The following is a 17,834-nucleotide window of genomic DNA, read 5'->3' as shown; positions in this document are numbered from 1 at the left end:
AGATATATACAAATCCATGTATGTATATTAAAAAGGGGATTTTAAAAAAAGTTTTGTGGGTACCCGCAGGTGCGGCATTGGGAACCCCTGGTCTACATACCCTAGAGTTCTGGTTGATGTAACTAATAAAGGGAAATCAGATAGTTGTGAAAGCATCATAGGTTTCTACATGGTTCAGGACACTCTGTTTCTGCATCAGTTTCTCAGAGAGTGCTACTGACCACATCTGTCCATCCATCGCTTCTTTGAAAATCCATCCTTGGATTTCCAGAGGGCTGCAACCTCCAAATGCACAGCAGCAAGCAAGAGTCCCAACAAGTCTTTGTAGAGCAAATGTTCATTCTCATTGTGAAAAATCAAAAATAAAATTAAAGCTTTGCAAACTGTCGTAGGTTGCTAGGAACTCAGATCCCCAGGTACTTCATACAGGAATGTTGTAGAGTAAATGTAGATAAGATCTGATTGTGTTGCTCTGCCTGCAGTACATTTGTGCAAAGGAAAGGTGGCTTATACTTAATCCGAAGGTCCAAATATTTCCTGAATTGAAATAGATTGCCCTTGAGCCTTGCCATGGCCTCCCTGGGTTTTGAGAGACACGAGATCATGTTGTCACCAAACAAGTTGAGCAGATGTTCTTGGCTGTGGATCTGAACCCCTTTAATCTTGGCATCAGACCTGATCATATGGGCTAGCGGTTCAACTGCTATGTTGAACAATGCAGGAGACCAGGGATAGCTCTGTCTGGTGCCTCTATGAAGTGCTATCAGAGGGAAGTCTAGCCCATTCGTGGGGATAGTTACCTCTGTTGCTCCCTTTACCTGCTTGACATCTGGCAAGAATCACTCCACGTATCCAAGTTTATAAGTAGCCCAAGAATATAGGACCATCCCAGATGGTCAAAGACCTTAAAGGATCTAGTGATACAAAGGGGACCATCATTTTAGTCTGGGCTCTGTGGTGAACTAGATTTAATACCCAACTGAGGGGTGTCATCATTTGCTTGCCAGGCCGAAAGCCTGTTTGGTCTTCATGATAATAAAGGTATTTAGTTGTCTGGCTGGTAGAGATGTGAACAGTTTTGTGTCCTGATTTAAGAGGGAGATAAGGTGGGACGATATGAACCAAAGGATTGGGTCCTTGCCAGACTTATGAATTACTATTACTCTAGCACGCCTCCATGTTTCCGGTGGCTCCTCCTCCATTAAAATGCCATCCAATCATGTTCTGAGAGAAGGTATTAAGTCATCACAGAACATTTTGCAGATTTCTCCCATATAATGGTCAACCCAAGGGATTTCCCTAATTTCAGATTTTTAATGGCCTCCTTGATCTCAACATCTGAAATGAACTGATAAAAAAAACACTCTTGTGTGCCCTTGAAAGTTGTTTGAGCTTTAAAGAATCTATTAGCCCACATTTACCTCCTGTCTCAGAGTTACGCTAATGTCGCAGGGAGGTGGGACTGGCAGACATTTTCTGGCAGTTTGGGGCTCAGCTGCTGCGCTATGATAGGCTTCTGGCTGCCAATGACTGTGCTGCTCAGATCCTACAGAGATTCAGGGCAAGCAGGGACTAGTCAAGGAAGGAAGGTAGGAGATAGGAGCCTGCAAAGCCAACAAATCGCAAGAATGAGAGGGGGTAAGGAAAGGAGGATTTGAAGACGTGGGCTGCCCAGAGAAATGGGATAGTAGGAGGGTGGCAGCTGAGAAGTGAGTGAAAACAGTAATAGAGAGGCTAGAAAGGGGAGGTCCACATGGCTGATCTGAACAGCCAGCCAAACCTTTGGCTGCAGATCACTACAACTATTCCAAAGCTGCTATTCTTAACTGTGGAAAGTCTTGCCCTCGAAAAATCGGAGATGAACACCCCAAGCAAATTTGTGTATTTTATCGTTAGGTACATTGTGGCTAGGGATGTCAGAGAATTCCGCCACGGATCTCGGTGAGGCCAAATGCCAGTGCATTCGGCCCCCCGAAACCCGTGGCAGAACGAAGCCCTCCCGCCCTCTCACCCCGCAAAATGGGCCCGGAATGGAGCACCTACCTGCTGCTGTCCACGCTGACTTGCGAATGGTGGCCGCTTCTGCGGCCACCATTCGCTTCTTCCATGTAGCCGTGATAGGCTACGTAAATACTTACGTAGCCTATCACAGCTAACGCAGGGGCGCCATTTGCGTCCCTGCGGAAGTCGTGATAGGCTATGTAAGTATTTATGTAGCCTGTCATGGCTTAACTAAGGGAACGCAAATGGCAGCGGCTACGGCGGCCACCATTTGTGTTCCCTTTTTTTTTGGCCATTTTAGCCTACGTAAATATTTACGCAGGCTATTATGGCAAAAAAAAAGGGAACGCAAATGGCGGCGGCCATAGCCGCCACCATTTGCATTCCCTTAGTTAAGCCGTGATAGGCTACGTAAATACTTACGTAGCCTATCACAGCTTCCACAGGGGAAAAAAGGGAATGGCAAAAAAAAGGGAATACAAATGGCAAAATACAGGGACGCAAATGGCGGCGGCTACAGCAGCTGCCATTTGTGTCCCTGCAGGCTGCCCAGCGGCCGGATGTCCGGCTGCGGGCGGCTCTGGCCGGCGGCTCCGTGGAATCTCCACGGAATGGAGCCAGCCGGAGAGAATTTCGGGGGGAGGAACGGAGCGCCTCCCCCCCACCGTGAATGTCACCCTTCGAAAAGGTAAGTGACTTTCATACATCCCTAATTGTGGCTAATCCTCTAGCTTTTTTAGTATTTCGGAGCTGCACCCATTGTTATGGTTTGGGGACTTTGAGCTATTTGTTTGTAGTTCAGTACTTTGAGAGCATTTAGCTGTCTCTTTATCACCTAATAGCAAATCATATACTTATAAACAAAGTGTATACCTAGGATTGTTTTGTGGGTTGCAATCCAGGATTTGTACTAACAAGAATTAGTACAGGATAATCTATTTTAATCTATTTATTATTTTTTATTAGAGATATAGTTATAACATCATATTAAAATATATTGTGCATATAAAAACATAAAAACATTTCTGCTGTTAAACAGAGATTTGCTAAAGATTCTTAGATCTTAATAGCTTAAAAATGAGAGATATCCTGAGTACCAAATTCCCTATTCAGTACTGAATAGGCAATTCAGCTGACAGGTACACAGGCCTGGTGAGCTTCTAAGAAGCTCCTGCATTCTAAAATCAGCACATACAATATTTCTACCCCTTTTGTATAGAAATTACCTCATAACTAATATTATATAATGTCCCATAAATTAGGGCTCACAGTCTTAATTATTTCATTATTATTCAACATTCTTAAAATTAAACGTACACCTTTCATGGTAGAGAAGATCAATTTTGAATTATACTTCAGAGAAGATAATTCTTTACCCCAAATTTGCCAGTTAAACTTGAGTACATACATTTTTCTCGACATCTATATATCAAGCTTTTTGATGTATATATCTTACACAATATGTTTTGCTCATTGACTGATAAATGAAAACTTTCAGCACACTTTCGACCTGGGAGGGGGATCTTCATGACAATGGAATGAGAAGGGCATTGGAATGTTACCTGGCTTTTCATGGAATTGGCTTTGGTCCATCAGGGACACATGAAGCAAGACAAGCTGAGTGTACCGTACCTTTAAAATCTGGTTTTCACAGCTCACACAGCACTTGAAAGGAACATGCTTCCAGGTTTGGTGGGGGGAGTAGAGCAGAACGTCATCAACCTGGCAGGGGCTGCTCAACCAATGAGAGAGGCTTGTTTCCCACCCCTGTCCAGGCCCCCCTTTCGTATGAAGAAGTCAAAATCCCTGATTCTCCAGTGCAGCATCTGAAGGCTCCCCCTGAGAGCACCCCCCCATTTCACCCCATTCCAGAAAACTATCATGGAATTTTTCTTTCCCCATCTTTTTCCCTATGTGTGCACTTTTGCCTGAAGAAGCCAAAATCCCCAATTCTCCAGTGCAGCATCTGAAGGCTCCCCCTGAGATCAGCCCAACCTCCCAATTTCTCCCCATTCCAGCAAACTGTTGCAGAGTTACAGCTTCCAGTATAGCCCTTCTCCTTCTCTGGGCACTTTCTCCCTACTTGCAATGACAGGCTCCCTTGATCCCGAGACCTTGCCTGATCGCTACTGTGATAAAGCTCTTATGCATCAGAGAAATGACTTTACACAATATTGGGGAAGCAATTTCACAGGACATTGGGGCAGCGAAGTAATGCAAACATCAAAGAAGTGCATCATTAGGAAGGCTAATTAGTCCCACTGGTGAAAAGGCAATTCTGAAGGCTTGAAAAAGCACTAGAAGGCAGGAAAGTTACTCTAGTTACCTAGGTTATGGATGGCACAGCCAGGTGAAAGACACACCCCTAGGAACACCCCGATCATACCACATTTAAAGCAGAGGGATGAGCATACAGGAGCTGAACCACAGGGGAGATGAATTAAAGAAAAACAATGGAGTAAAAGTACTCTGCAAAAATGTGGCTTCCCTGCAGGTAAACTATGGGATGTCTGCAGACTGGCCACAACGTCATGTGTCCCTAACGACTTTAAGCCACAGCAACATTGGAGAAAACCTCCCATCTAGATGGGCCCCCAGAATAACACAGTCTCACACCTGCTCATTAGCCAAATAACCTCTTTGGCTCAAGTGGCAGGGCTTTAAATCAGCATTTTCTTTTGGGATATCATCCAAGTCAACTTGACCATTATTTTTATGCCAGTTACCCAAAATTCATTGTGAACCTGCTTGGGTCTCTCTATCTTCTCTTTAGTGCAACTTCATACAACACTTCTTTCTTATTTACATGTTCAAATCCTCAGTAACCTATCATTAATATTTAGCATTTGCATTTCATAATAAGACATCTTATATTGTTTTAAAACAGGTGGATTAGCATTTTTCCAGTAGTCTTCCCAGCAGGTCCAATAAAGCAAAGTCAGCTATTTCTTAAAATTCATGACATTGTGAAGACCAGAAACCCATCGGAGAAAGGATATTAGACACAGTGTCCATGGCCAGTTTGGAAGGGATCCGCTTAATACTGCTATCCTAAGACCCACTGGGTTCAAGAGGCCGTATTCCCAGATAAGTGTGTATAGAATTGCAGCCTCAATCAAATTAATTTGGAGGACACCCATTTGTATCACTGAAGAACCTTTTTACTAAGTCAGTGTTGGGATGGTGGGTGGCTGTGGTGCTAGCGGGGAGGAAAACGAGGAATTATGGGAAATGTAACTGCTGTTGTTCACAGCTTATAAACCCAGTTTACTAAATAAATCATCACCTAGTCCAAATATACCCTTTGGGTAGCTGCTTTTGGTTTAGGGATATTTTTGATTTTATATATCCTATTTCTTGCTTATATTCTTTCTAATTTTGCCTGAATTCTTTCTTATTTTATTTTTAGTCAAGCAATGTCAGGAAATTGAGTCGCCCACAAGAGGAACAATGGATTGTGTAAACCCAATTGGTAACTTTGCTTACAGCTCCACGTGTGATTTTGCTTGTGAAGCTGGCTTTCAGCTCAGCGGCTCCAAGACTTCACGTTGCAGTGCCTCTGGCCAGTGGAGTTCCCATGTACCTGTTTGTCACGGTATGGCATCTAAATGGAATTGTTTGGATCTATATGGGAATCTGGTAGTTAAACTTGCTGTTTCATCCATTAATTTATATATTGCATTTTCCACAGATACATTGGGTTGGATCCAGACTTAGTCATGCTTAGTGTAGACCCATGAAATTCAAGGGATTTACATTAGCCGTGACCAACTTGCCTCACTGATTGATTTTCAGTGGGTCAGCTTTAAGCATCACTAAGAGGGCTGGAACTGGGAGGGCTCCCAGCACTATCAGTCAAAAGGCATTGTGCCACTATTCCATCTTGTCCCCCTTAACTGATTTTTTTGTGAAAAGAAGAAAGATGGAAAAAGCAGTGGGAAAACATGGGAGGGTTACAAATGAAAAATTATGTCTGGACCTCGTGTAACATTCTGTAAATGAGGCTAGGTGATTGCAGAATAAAAGCCCTGGCTGGAAGCACACTAAGTCTGGATCCAATCCATTGTGTTCAAAACAGTTCACAGAATAGACATTTTAAATATATATCCATAATTATAACACATTGCAATATAACATTAATATAACCATTCAAAAATTACAGTTCATTTAAAACATACAAAAGGGTCTGCTGTAGCTATATTGTACTTAGCATTACAGTTAATCCAGTTAATCCTCTGTGAAGCTGGTCAGTGAGCCTAAAGAAATCTGTCTGTGGTATGTTGACATTCAGGATTTGTTAGTACAAGGTATTACAGTGCTCCAAGGGTTGGTTAATCGAGAGTCCAGCTGGATGTGTTGCTAACAGACCCAAATTGGTCCTTCCAGGTATATTTAAGGTGCCTTATTGAGGGTGGGGTGGGGAATTGTTTGAAAGCACAGTATGAGTTGGCAGGAGGGCAGAGCTGAAACCACCCCCATTATCACCTCCATACTTTGTGCCTTTCGACATGAGGCATTAATTGTGCACTCATGATTCCTCACTCACGGTAGCTTGCGGGTGCTTTACCCAACGTTGTCATCTTCTAAGGCCATTTCTTTGGAATCATTTTAGCGGAATGTCTTGTATATCTGTGAGTGGTGGGTGGCATGAAACCCTGGTGCCTTTGTGCAATTCTGTCATACCACAATGCCACCTAGTGGTTGTGTAATGGAACATATAGAAAGGCAGAGAAAGAACGCCACCCCCACCCCCAGAAAAATATGTGTAAAGCAGCCAATGGCTGGGTTCACACACACCCTAACCCATACACAGTGGTTGAGTGTGGGTTGTTGTTGAACTGTGGATTATCGTGTTGTCCAAATGCAGCATGTTTTCCACAGGGTGGCTTGTTAACCATACAGTGTGGCTTGTTAACCACCCTGAACAACCCAGCAACAAACCATGGGTTCTCAAGGTGGCTTGTTCAAGAAAAATAAGCCATACTTCATGGTTAACAAGCCACCCTGTGGAAAACATGCTGCATTCAGACAATACGATGACCCACGGTAGAACAACCACCCATGGTTCAACAACAACCCACACTCGCCCACTGAGTGTGCGGTAGCATGTTGTGTGAACCCAGCCAATCTTAATCCCACAAAGAATCTAGAAGGAGAAGCCTCAGTAAAGTGGTGGGTAAAAGCCTTATGTAGAAAAGCCTGTAATATGGACCCAGGGTGCTTTCAGAAGGAGGGCTCCTAGTGCTACAAATTAGCCTTGTGCAGCTATTCTGGGGTTGTTGTTTTTTTCCCTTAATGGATTTTCTGTGGTAAGAGAAAAGACAGAAGAAGAACCTGGGAAACACAGGAGTGGTATGAGTGAAAGACAAGATTGCCTGGACCTCTCGTAAAATCCCATGAATGAGGCCGGGCAATGGCACCATAAAAACCTTGCCTGGAAGCACCTTTGGTGGCAAATCAAGGCATAGCTCTGCCAGTGTCCCACTAGTTTCGCCCTGAGGCTGGAGACAAAACTGTTCGACCAGAGGACAATACGATATGTGTGGTTGTGTAGCAGGGGGAGCTAAACAAACAAATACCTAAGCAATAACTTCTCTCAAACCACTTTCTCTCTCTTAAAAACGATTGTCTATCTCCAGCCTGACTTACCTGCTTTCCTTCCTAGCTGTTCAGTGCCAGTCCCTGAAGGCTCCTGACCATGGAAACAGCACCTGCTTCCACCTTCACGGGGAATTTCAGTACCACTCCAACTGCACCTTCCACTGCACTGAGGGTTTTCTGTTACTTGGAGAGAAGGTGACTCAGTGTACAGCATCAGGAGAATGGACAGCCCCAATCCCCATTTGCCAAGGTTTGCTGGCCTTCTTACAGTAGCCTCTTCTTTTGCTCGCTTACAAGTCAGTAGAGGCTGGTGGCTCTGATGTCAATGGAGTGGTGAATCCACTGTGGGTTTCAGTCAGAACCAGTCAGAACTCTGACTGGTTCTGACTGAAACCCGGAGCAGATTCACTGCCCCACTGACATTGAAGCCCCCGCCTCCACTGTTATAAGTTGTTTTCCAGAGACAGAAATCCTCCTCTCTGGATTTAGGACACTGAGGTGGTGTCAGGATAGGGCCCAGGCTTGCTGTTGAGTCTGAAGATTCTGATTCAGAGAGGGGGATAGGAGAAGAGCAGCTGGGGTGGAGGGTGGGGAAAGAAATTCCCCAAGCCTCTCCAGGAACCAGCGAAGAACCTTCCCAGGGACATATCTATCAGGAGGGTCAGAGACAGATACTGCCTCCACCCCCCATGTGAAATCAGCTTCTTTCAGAGGGAGAGGAAGGGCACGAATTGGCAGACGCAAGAGTCCGCCGTCAGTGCAAGCGGGCAGACCTTATGAGAGGAGGGAGACGCTGTGCCAGGTTGGCCAGACACCGGGAGGCCAGGGAGGGAGGACCCACCCTGAACGTGGCGTTCAGAATGCCAGTCAGGTACTGCGTAGGAGCCTATAGTTCGTTGAGTGGCAACTCTCTTCCCTACCGAAGGTCCTCTATCAGAGGACTCAATTTATCTGCTTAGACCTGGAGGGAAGCTACTACCTTTACTGACTGTAATGGTTTGAAGAGCCGCTGGTAGCTCAGGGAAAGAGCAGATTGCAACTGGAGTCTCTGTCTGTCTTACTGCTCAGTGGGAGGGCCTGGAAACACAATGGGTGGAATCTCTCTACCTCTTTTAACACAAGAACAGGACAGAGGAGGAAGGGGACTCCTGTCCATGCTGCAGACACCCCCCTCACTACTCTGAGTGCTGACATGTTTGAGGGGTGCAGCTCTTGCCTGGATTTAGTTCCCTTTAAAAGGAGTCGGTGGAGGCTTATTGGCGTTTTGTCAATACTTGCATTTCTTTGCAAATGTACAGGTTGAATATAGGTGGAGGAACAGCTTACACACTCCAACAGACAGACAGCATCCACTGGTCCTGCATCAGATCTCCAGGGGAGAGGGAGTCAGCATCCCAAAATGCTGTTCGTTTACAGAGCCCAAACTCAGCTCACTGAACCTATCAGCACAATCCTAACTCCCTTAGTCAACCCTCTGGGATGGGGTGGAGGTGCCTCTCTGCTTTTGGAGAGTGGTACGCCCCAAACTATGTATCCTGGGGGCACAGTGGGAGCAGCTTTGAGTCTGCTAGATCTAAAGTCCCTTCATTCCCCTGAGAAGCCCCCAAATCCAGCCCCTCAGCCTCCTCCATATACAATAATATCCTGCACATAGAAATCTAGATGTCAGCATTATAGCTTTTAAGCCTTCTCCCTGACATGCTGGCTTTCTATGTGCAGGGATTTTTTTTGTTTGGAGGAGCATTCACTCACACTGCGGTCTGAAGTGGTACAGCACAGGCACAGGCTTATTACCCCAGTGAGAAAAAGGTCTTACCTTGGCTGTTAACTGCTGGCTGGGGAATGCTGGGAGTTGTCGGACTTTTTTCTGTCTAAACATGCATAAGATTGCACCTTAAGGTGCTTTAAGAGACCTGTGTCTTATAAGGACTAGCAACCCCCCCTCTTCCATACAGTAACCAGAAATGGCTTCCTCCAGTTTCTCAGGAGAGGAGGCCACCCTTCAGGCCTGGCTTTCCCCTTCCAGAGGGTGGGAGAATATGGGCTGGGTGCAAATGGTGCTTTATTTTACCAGCATTATTTCTCTCTCATTCTAGTTATTGACTGCCCAAAGCTGGCTGCCCCTGAGAATGGGGAATTAAACTGCCTTCATCCGCATGGAGACTTTGCATATGGCTCCAGGTGTGCCTTCTCTTGCAACATTGGGTTTGTGCGAGTTGGGACAGAGCAGCTCCAGTGCACGGCCCGGGGAAGGTGGACGGAGGGACCACCCTTTTGTGAAGGTCAGTGCTGAGTATAGGGACGGGCACCAGCAAATCACAGGGATGGTCCCTGGTAAACAGAGACCATTGGAGTCTACCTTCTGTAGGAATGACAATCTGAATTAATTTCTTGGCAATTGTTTGAGGAAAACACAGAATGAGACTGATCCTGGGCTGAGAATTAGTCTGTTTGTAAAACCTCCTCTTTTCACCTTCAGCCATGCAGTGCCCCAGTCTGCAGAGTCCCACCAAAGGGGGCATGACCTGCTCTCATCCAACAGGAGAGTTTGTCTACCAGTCCACCTGCGAGTTTGCCTGTGAGCCTGGTTTCACCTTGGCTGGAGCAAAGGCCACGCGCTGCTTGGGAACTGGGAACTGGAGTGCTCCATTACCAACATGCCAGGGTAAGGGTCTTCTTTCCTCAGGTTGTTTTCTGCTGCCCATTTTTGTGATCAAACTCAGCTCCTTCCTAGCACTTGTCTTAAAAGGCTGGGCACCTCCAGCAAGACAGCCATATAGTAGCCTAGGAGTCCATTTTTTTCTGGGATTTTTCCAGAAGACCAACAAGCTGCACTTTATGCCTGGATTTTCCCCTTTCTGGAGGTGGGGGAGAATCTGGGCTGGGTGCAAATGGTGCTTTATTTTACTGGCATTATTTCTCTCTCATTCTAGTTATTGACTGCCCAAAGCTGGCTGCCCCTGAGGATGGGGAATTAAACTGCCTTCATCCGCATGGAGACTTCGCATATGCCTCCAGGTGTGTCTTCTCCTGCAACGCTGGGTTTGTGCGAGTTGGGACAGAGCGGCTTGAGTGCACGGCCCAGGGAAGGTGGACGGAGGGACCACCCTTTTGTGAAGGTCAGTGCTGAGTACACTTTGGTAATCAGCTGGAGAAATCATGCTGTGTGGATGGCAGTGTAATATACAAAACTGGAGAAGTTAACACCAGACAAGTGCCTCTGCCAGACTGGAAAACCAAATGGATCCTGAGAGCAGCAGCAATAACAATGGCTGGGTTCTTTTCAAATTTCGCACATGCCTCACCCAGGAACCTGGGAACATAAACACAACTAACTGGGTGCCTTGGAAGTTTATTCTTCACCACTTGCAAATGAATGGGATACAGGCTGGATGCCAAGAACTGGGTTCTTATTCTGGAGAGGGGGCACAAGTGGGAAGGAATAGAAGCTTTGCACATCCTTGTTTAACACAAGTGAATGCACATTAAACACACTCCTGCGTGGTACTTCAGGGTGAATGACTCATCTAGCACATCCTCCTCTTGAAATTATGAAAACTGGACTTCGGGTGTGTGGAACAACAGTTGCTGCTTATTCTTAGAGCCTTTCTACATGAGGCCTTTATTGTGCACTTATGATTCCTCACTTATTGTAGTTTGCAGATCCTTTACACAACTTTGTCATCCTCCATGGCCTCTCCTGTGCTTCGTGACCATTTTAGCGGGTTTTTCCCTAATGTGGAAAGTCTGGTATTATTTGTGAATGGCGGGATAAAGTTTAGTGTAATTGTGCATTTCCGCTATACCACAGTTTGTTTGTTTGTTTGTTTGTTTGTTTAATTTTTATACTGCCCAATAGTCGAAGCTCTCTGGGCAGTTCACAACATTAAAACCACAAAAATACAACAGAAAATACAATAAAAATATAATAGGTTAAAACTACAAAATAAAAATGCAATCAGAATAAAACCTAGCAGCATTGCAGATATTTAAAATGAAATAGCAGATTTATTTATTTATTATTTATTACATTTATATCCCACCTTTTTTCCTCTTCGAGGAACCCAAGGTGGTGTACATAATCCCCCTCCTCTCCATTTTATCCTCACAACAACAACCTTATGAGGTAGGCTGGGCTGAGAGTCTGTGACTGGCCCAAAGTCACCCAGTGAGCTTCCATGGCTGAGTGGGGACTAGAACCCGGATCTCCTGGCTCCCAGTCCAACACTCTCGCCACTATACCACACTGGCTCCAGGGTTGCCTGGATTCAGAAACTGCAGATTTGCAGTGGTAGGAGGCGGCTTGATGTCAACAAGGCATTCAGCTGTTACAACACAAGGAAGATGTGCGGTGCAGACGCTGGTGGCAGGAAAGGTGTGCATGATGAGGAAGACTCAGATACGATGTGAACTTACTTAACTCCTACAGATTCTGACTTTCTCTGTGCTCTGCTGAATTCTGCCAGCACCTCTTGGAGGGACTGGTCCAAGTCTTTTGCTGTTGCCCTGCCAAGTTCAGAGTCATCCAAGGTGGCTCCTCACCTTTGTCAGGGCTCTGGGTACAGGTGGAGGTCCCAGGTAGATTTAAGACAGCAGAGCTAAAAAACTGGAATGCTAAAATGCCTGGGAAATAGTCTTCACCTGGCACTGGAAAGAGTACAATGTAGGCACCAGGTGAACCTGTCTAGGGAGTTTGTTCCACAACCGGGGTGCCACAGCAGAAAATGCCTTTTTCCTGGTAGCTACCTGCCTTACCTCTTTTGGTAAGATAAGGGCGTAGTTGGTATACCAGCCTAAGCTGATAAAAAGTGCTCTGTGCCACGAAGTCCACCTATGTGCCTCAAGTGACAGTTCTGGGTCCAAGAGCACCCCAAACTATGAACCTGATCCTTTAGGGGGAGTGCAGCCCCCTCCAGAACAGGTTGAATATCACCTAGCCAGGCAGACGAACCACCCACTAACGGTACCTCCGTCTTGTCTGGATTGAGTTTGTTTATTGGTCCTCATCCAGTCCACTACCGTGCCCAGGCATTGATTCAGAACAGCCACTGCCTCACCTGGGTTTGATGAGAAAGAGAGGTAGAGCTGGGTGTCATCTGCATATTGATGGCACCTCAGCCCATGCCTCCAGATAACCTCCCCCAGCAGTTTCATGTAGATGTTGAACAGTGTTGGGATTAAATAGAGCCCTGTGGAATGCCATGGCGTAGTTGCTAAGGCACAGACCAATAAACCCCCAGCATCACCTTCTGGAATCAGCTATCCAAGCAGGATTGGAACTACTGCAGCACAGTGCCTCCAACTCCCAGCCCAGACAACCTATCCAGAAAGATACCATGGTCGATGGTATTGAAAGCTGCTGAGAGGTCCAGGAGAATCAACAGGGTCTCACTTCCCTTGCCCCTCTGTCAGTGCCACCTAGTGCTTGTGTAATGGGACATAAGGAAAGGCAGAGAAAGAAAACTCCCAGGGAAAAAAAGCACGTGTAAAGGAGCTAGTCTTAATCCTGCAAAGAATCCGGAAACAGAAGACTTGGTAAAGTGGCAGGGTAAAAGTGTCATGTAGAAAAGCCCTTTGTGTAAAGGCAGGGGACCTTTGTGTTGGGCAGGGCAGCGGGGCTCAGGGGGGTGGGGAGAAGTGACTTGGCTTGCTGTCTGTGAAGTCCATTCACTGCAGTGACTTTCTCCATGGCATCCGTGTTTGGCAGCTCCTCCTGTAGGAGCATCCACATCTGACATCCCCATCAACAGGAGCAGAATGTTGTCCCAATCTTCCATAGGTGGTTGTAGCAGCCCCCGGGGCATGGGAGATCTGAGCACTTTATGATTCGAATCTCTCATCATCCCCCAAGCAGTGACAAGAGATACAAAACAGTCACTCCAGACATGCAGCCAGAACAGCCCCAGCTATGTAATTCATTTTTTTGAAGCTTATGGAAGGGGTAGGTAGGTAGGTAGATAGATAGATAGATAGATAGATAGATAGATAGATAGATAGATAGATAGATATGGCTTTGGCTGAACACAATTTGGGATATAAGTAAATTAAATGTATATAATAAGTTCACTGGCCAATTAAAATGCTTTTCTGCATTAATCAGCATGTCTGTCTTCTCAGCTTAGAAGGCCTAGAGTATGGTGTACCGCTGGTTCAGGTGTTACCTGCCAGTGCTTTTTAAAGTCAAGGGAGCACTGTAATGGGAGGGACTATAGCTCAGTGGAAGAGCACGTGTTTGGTATGCAGGAGGTCCCATTTTGAATCCCGGGTGCCTGCAGTTAAACAGAACTCAGGTAGCAGGTGCTGGGAATGGGACCTCTGCCTGAAACTCTGGAGAGGTTTTCTGTTTCATCTGTACTAAGCTTCTGTGGAATAAATGTCCCCCTGTTCCCTATAGAAATGAAATAAAAATAAATAAATAAACACATATTGCTATGTGAATAAATTGGCCTTCTCCAACCAGACGCCCCCGAGATGTTCTGGACTACCACTCCCGTCAGCCCCAGCCAGCATGGCCAATGGCCATTCTGGTTGGGGATGAGGGGAATTGTGGTATAACACATCTTCTGGAGGGCACCTGGTTGGGGAAGGCTGATACTTTAAGGGCACACTCCTATGCATGTTTAGACAGAAACAAGTCCTACAACTCCCAGCATGCCCCAGCCAGCTATGCTGACTGGAGTATGCTGGGAGTTGTAGGACTTATTTCTGTCTAAACATGCATAGGAGTGTGCCCTAAATTATATATATGCTCATTAGTGGATTGTACATATAACGCTGCCTTTGTTGCTCATTTCCTTTTTTCTGTTTCAGCTGTCAAGTGCCCGACTCTACATAAGCCAGACCATGGCCATTTAAACTGTCTTCACCCTCGTGGAAACTTTGCATATGGCTCCAGCTGCAACTTTTCCTGCAGTGCTGGTTTTCAGCTTGTTGGATCGGAGATGCTTGACTGCCTGGTCCTAGGAGAATGGACTGAACAACAGCCACATTGTAAAGGTCAGTGCCAAATACCCTTCCCAGAGCTGACTAGAGACACTACAGCTGAAGTCTAAGCTAAAGGCCTGAAGTGGCTGCTTGGATTTTGCTCAGTGTAAAGCAAATGGAAGTATTCTGAATACAGAGAGAAACAATGATCCAGACCCTGAATTTAAGATATTGCTCATCTTGGCCTGAAGGAGTTCAAGGGGAATGGGGCAGTTTTTCAAATTACTGCTGAGGCCTGGATCTTAAATTGCAGACTGCCGCCGTTTAGTTCTCTCTAGTCTTGCCTATGGTTTCACTCTTAGGGCACAATCCTATGGATGTTAGAAAGAAAAAGGTCTATAACTCCCAGCATGCCCTGGCCAACATGGTTGGCTGGGGAATGCTGGGAGTTACAGGCCTTTTCTCTGTCTAAACATGCATAGGGTTGCGCCCTTACAGTTGAAATGTCATGGCCATGCTACAAGTGGCTGATAATTTTTAATTTCTAGTGTTTCTTTTCTATGTACAAGTGGACTTTGATTTTAACAAACTTAATTCCTGCTTTAGTTCAGCAAAGAATAAAAGGAAAATGGTGGTCGGAGTCTACTACCGGCCACCCAATCAAGGAGAAGATGAGGATGAAACTTTTGAAAAGCAAATAGCCAATGTTTCAAGGAAGCTTGCTATAGTAGTAATGGGGAACTAGAGGATCAGCTATCCTTGACTTGATCATAACCAACAGAGATGACTTAGTGGATAAAGTAGCAGTTACAGGAACTCTGCGGGAAAGTGACCATGTTATACTTGAGTTCTTGATTCTAAGGGAAGCAAAAGCCGAGTGTAGTCAAATGCGTACCCTGGATTGTAGGAAAGCTGATTTTAATAAACTCAGAACAATGATCAGTAAGGTCCCATGGCAAGCGACTCTAACGAGAAAAGGAGTCCAAGATGGGTGGGAGTTTTTAAAAAAGGAAATTCTCAAGGCACAATTACGAACAATTCCAACAAGAATAAAAGGTGGAACACAACAGAAGAAGCCAATGTGGCTTCAACAAAAAGCTTAGAGATGACCTGAAAACAAAAAAGGACACATATAGGAAGTGGAAAGAAGGCCAAGTAACAAAGGAAGAGTACAGGCAGGTAGCATAGAATTGCAGGGATGGTGTCAGAAAGGCTAAAGCTGAGAACGAGCTGAGGTTAGCAAGGGATACTAAAAGCAACAAAAAAGCTTTCTTCAGCTATGTGCACAGTAAAAGACAGAGGAAGGAAATGGTGGTTCAACTATTAAATAAGGATGGCAAAATGATAACAAATGACAAAGAAAAGGCAGAAGTGTTCAATTCCTACTTTGTCTCAGTCTTATCCCAAAAGAGGGTCTATGGCCCCCCTGGCAAAGGCGAAGTACAGGCTGAAGGGGCAGGATTGCAGCTTAAGATCGATAGGCATATGGTCAAGGAACACATAATTGGTTTGAATGAGTTCAAATCTCCAGGGCCAGATGAACTGCACCCTAGAGAAATAAAGGAACTGGCAGAAGAACTCTCAGAACCACTGTCTGTTATCTTTGAGCAATCATGGAGGACGGGGGAAGTGCCAGATGATTGGAGGAGGGCTAATGCTGTCCCTGTCTTCAAAAAGGGTAAAAAGGAGGAACCTGGGAACTACAGACCAATCAGTCTGACATCAATCCCTGGGAAAATTCTGGAGCAGATGATAAAGCAATCCGTCTGTAAGCACCTTGAAAACAATGCAGTGATGACTCGAAGCCAACATGGATTTGTCAAGAACAAATCCTACCAGATGAATCTGATCTCATTTTTTGATTATGCAACCTCTCTTGTGGACTGTGGGAATGCTGTGGACATAATATACCTCGACTTCAGCAAAGCTTTCGACAAAGTGCCCCATGATATCCTGATGAGCAAACTAGCTCAAAGTGGGCTAGATGAAACAACGATCCAGTGGATCCACAGTTGGCTACAGAATCGGACTCAAAGAGTGCTTATCAATGGGATCTTCTCAAACTGGGGAGAGGTAATGAGCGGGGTACTGCAGGGCTTAGTCCTGGGCCCAGTGCTCTCCAACATTTGTATTAATGACTTGGAGGAGGAGGTGCAGGGAATGCTGATCAAATTTGCAGATGACACAAAATTGGGCAGGATAGATAATACTTTGGAAGACAGAAACAAAATTCAAAGTGATCTTGATAGACTGGGGTGCTGGGCAGAAAACAACAGAATGAAATTTAATAGGGATAAACGCCAAGTTCTGCACCTAGGAAAAAGAAACCAAAGGCACAGTTACAAGATGGGGGATACGTGGCTCAACAACACTACAAGTGAGAAGGATCTTGGAATTGTTGTAGATCACAAGTTGAATATGAGCCAACAATGTGATGTGGCTGCAAAAAAGGCAAATGCTCTTTTGGGCTGCATTAATAGAAGCATATCCAATTCCCGGGAAGTACTAGTTCCCCTCTACTCAGCACTGGTTAGGCCTCATCTGGAGTACTGCGTCCAGTTCTGGGCACCACACTTTAAGAAGGATGCAGACAAGCTGGAGACGGTTCAGAGGAGGGCAACAAAGATGATCAGGGGACTGGAAACAAAGCCCTATGAAGAGAGACTGAAAGAACTGGGCATGTTTAGCCTTGAGAAGAGAAGACTGAGGGGAGATATGATAGCGCTCTTCAAGTACTTGAAAGGTTGTTGCAGAGAGGAAGGCCAGGATCTCTTCTCTATCATCCCAGAGTGCAAGATGAAGAATAATGGGCTCAAGTTACAGGAAGCCAGATTCTGGCTGAACATCAGGAGAAACTTCCTGACTGTTAGAGCAATACGACAATGGAACCAATTACCTGGGGAGGTGGTGGGCTCTCCCACACTGGAGGCCTTCAAGACGAGGCTGGACAGCCATCTGTCAGGGATGCTCTGACTTGGATTCCAGCATTGAGCAGGGGGTTGGACTCGATGGCCTTGTAGGTCCCTTCCAGCCCTACTATTCTATGATTCAGCTGCCACCCAAATCCCAAATACCAAGTTCAACCAACGAAGTGAATTTTAATGTAAATCAATAAACCATGCATCTGAATTTCCAAGTTAGAAAGGGAATGAGGGTTAAGCTCTAGATTTGCTACATTGTAACAGTGTTCTCTTTAGAACTGGAAACATTGTGATATTTCCTTTGTCTTACTATAAGAAGCAAAAAGATTGTTTTCTCTCAAGGTCTTTGTATTTTTGCTTTGATATCTGGTTGCTCCCAGCTATTGG

At 45.4% G+C, this 17,834-nt stretch overlaps 1 protein-coding gene across 1 annotated transcript in view; it reads left to right on the top strand.

The window, feature by feature from the left end:
• The window catches only part of LOC146347697 (P-selectin-like), a 50,664-nt gene that overhangs the window by 13,466 nt on the left and 19,364 nt on the right, over positions 1–17,834 (top strand). The window contains exons 7-12 of the mRNA XM_084851149.1: positions 5,411–5,596; positions 7,667–7,852; positions 9,699–9,884; positions 10,082–10,267; positions 10,536–10,721; positions 14,413–14,598. Of these exons, the coding sequence (XP_084707275.1) occupies positions 5,411–5,596; positions 7,667–7,852; positions 9,699–9,884; positions 10,082–10,267; positions 10,536–10,721; positions 14,413–14,598 (1,116 nt within the window). The remainder of the gene's footprint in view (positions 1–5,410; positions 5,597–7,666; positions 7,853–9,698; positions 9,885–10,081; positions 10,268–10,535; positions 10,722–14,412; positions 14,599–17,834) is intronic.

Source organism: Heloderma suspectum, chromosome 4, assembly GCF_057233095.1.
Source record: "Heloderma suspectum isolate Gila_16-S chromosome 4, 16-S_ref, whole genome shotgun sequence".
In the NCBI taxonomy this organism is placed as follows: Eukaryota; Metazoa; Chordata; class Lepidosauria; order Squamata; family Helodermatidae; genus Heloderma; species Heloderma suspectum.
Note: the sequence above shows the minus strand (reverse complement) of the source record. Positions and strands in the feature narration are given on the sequence as shown.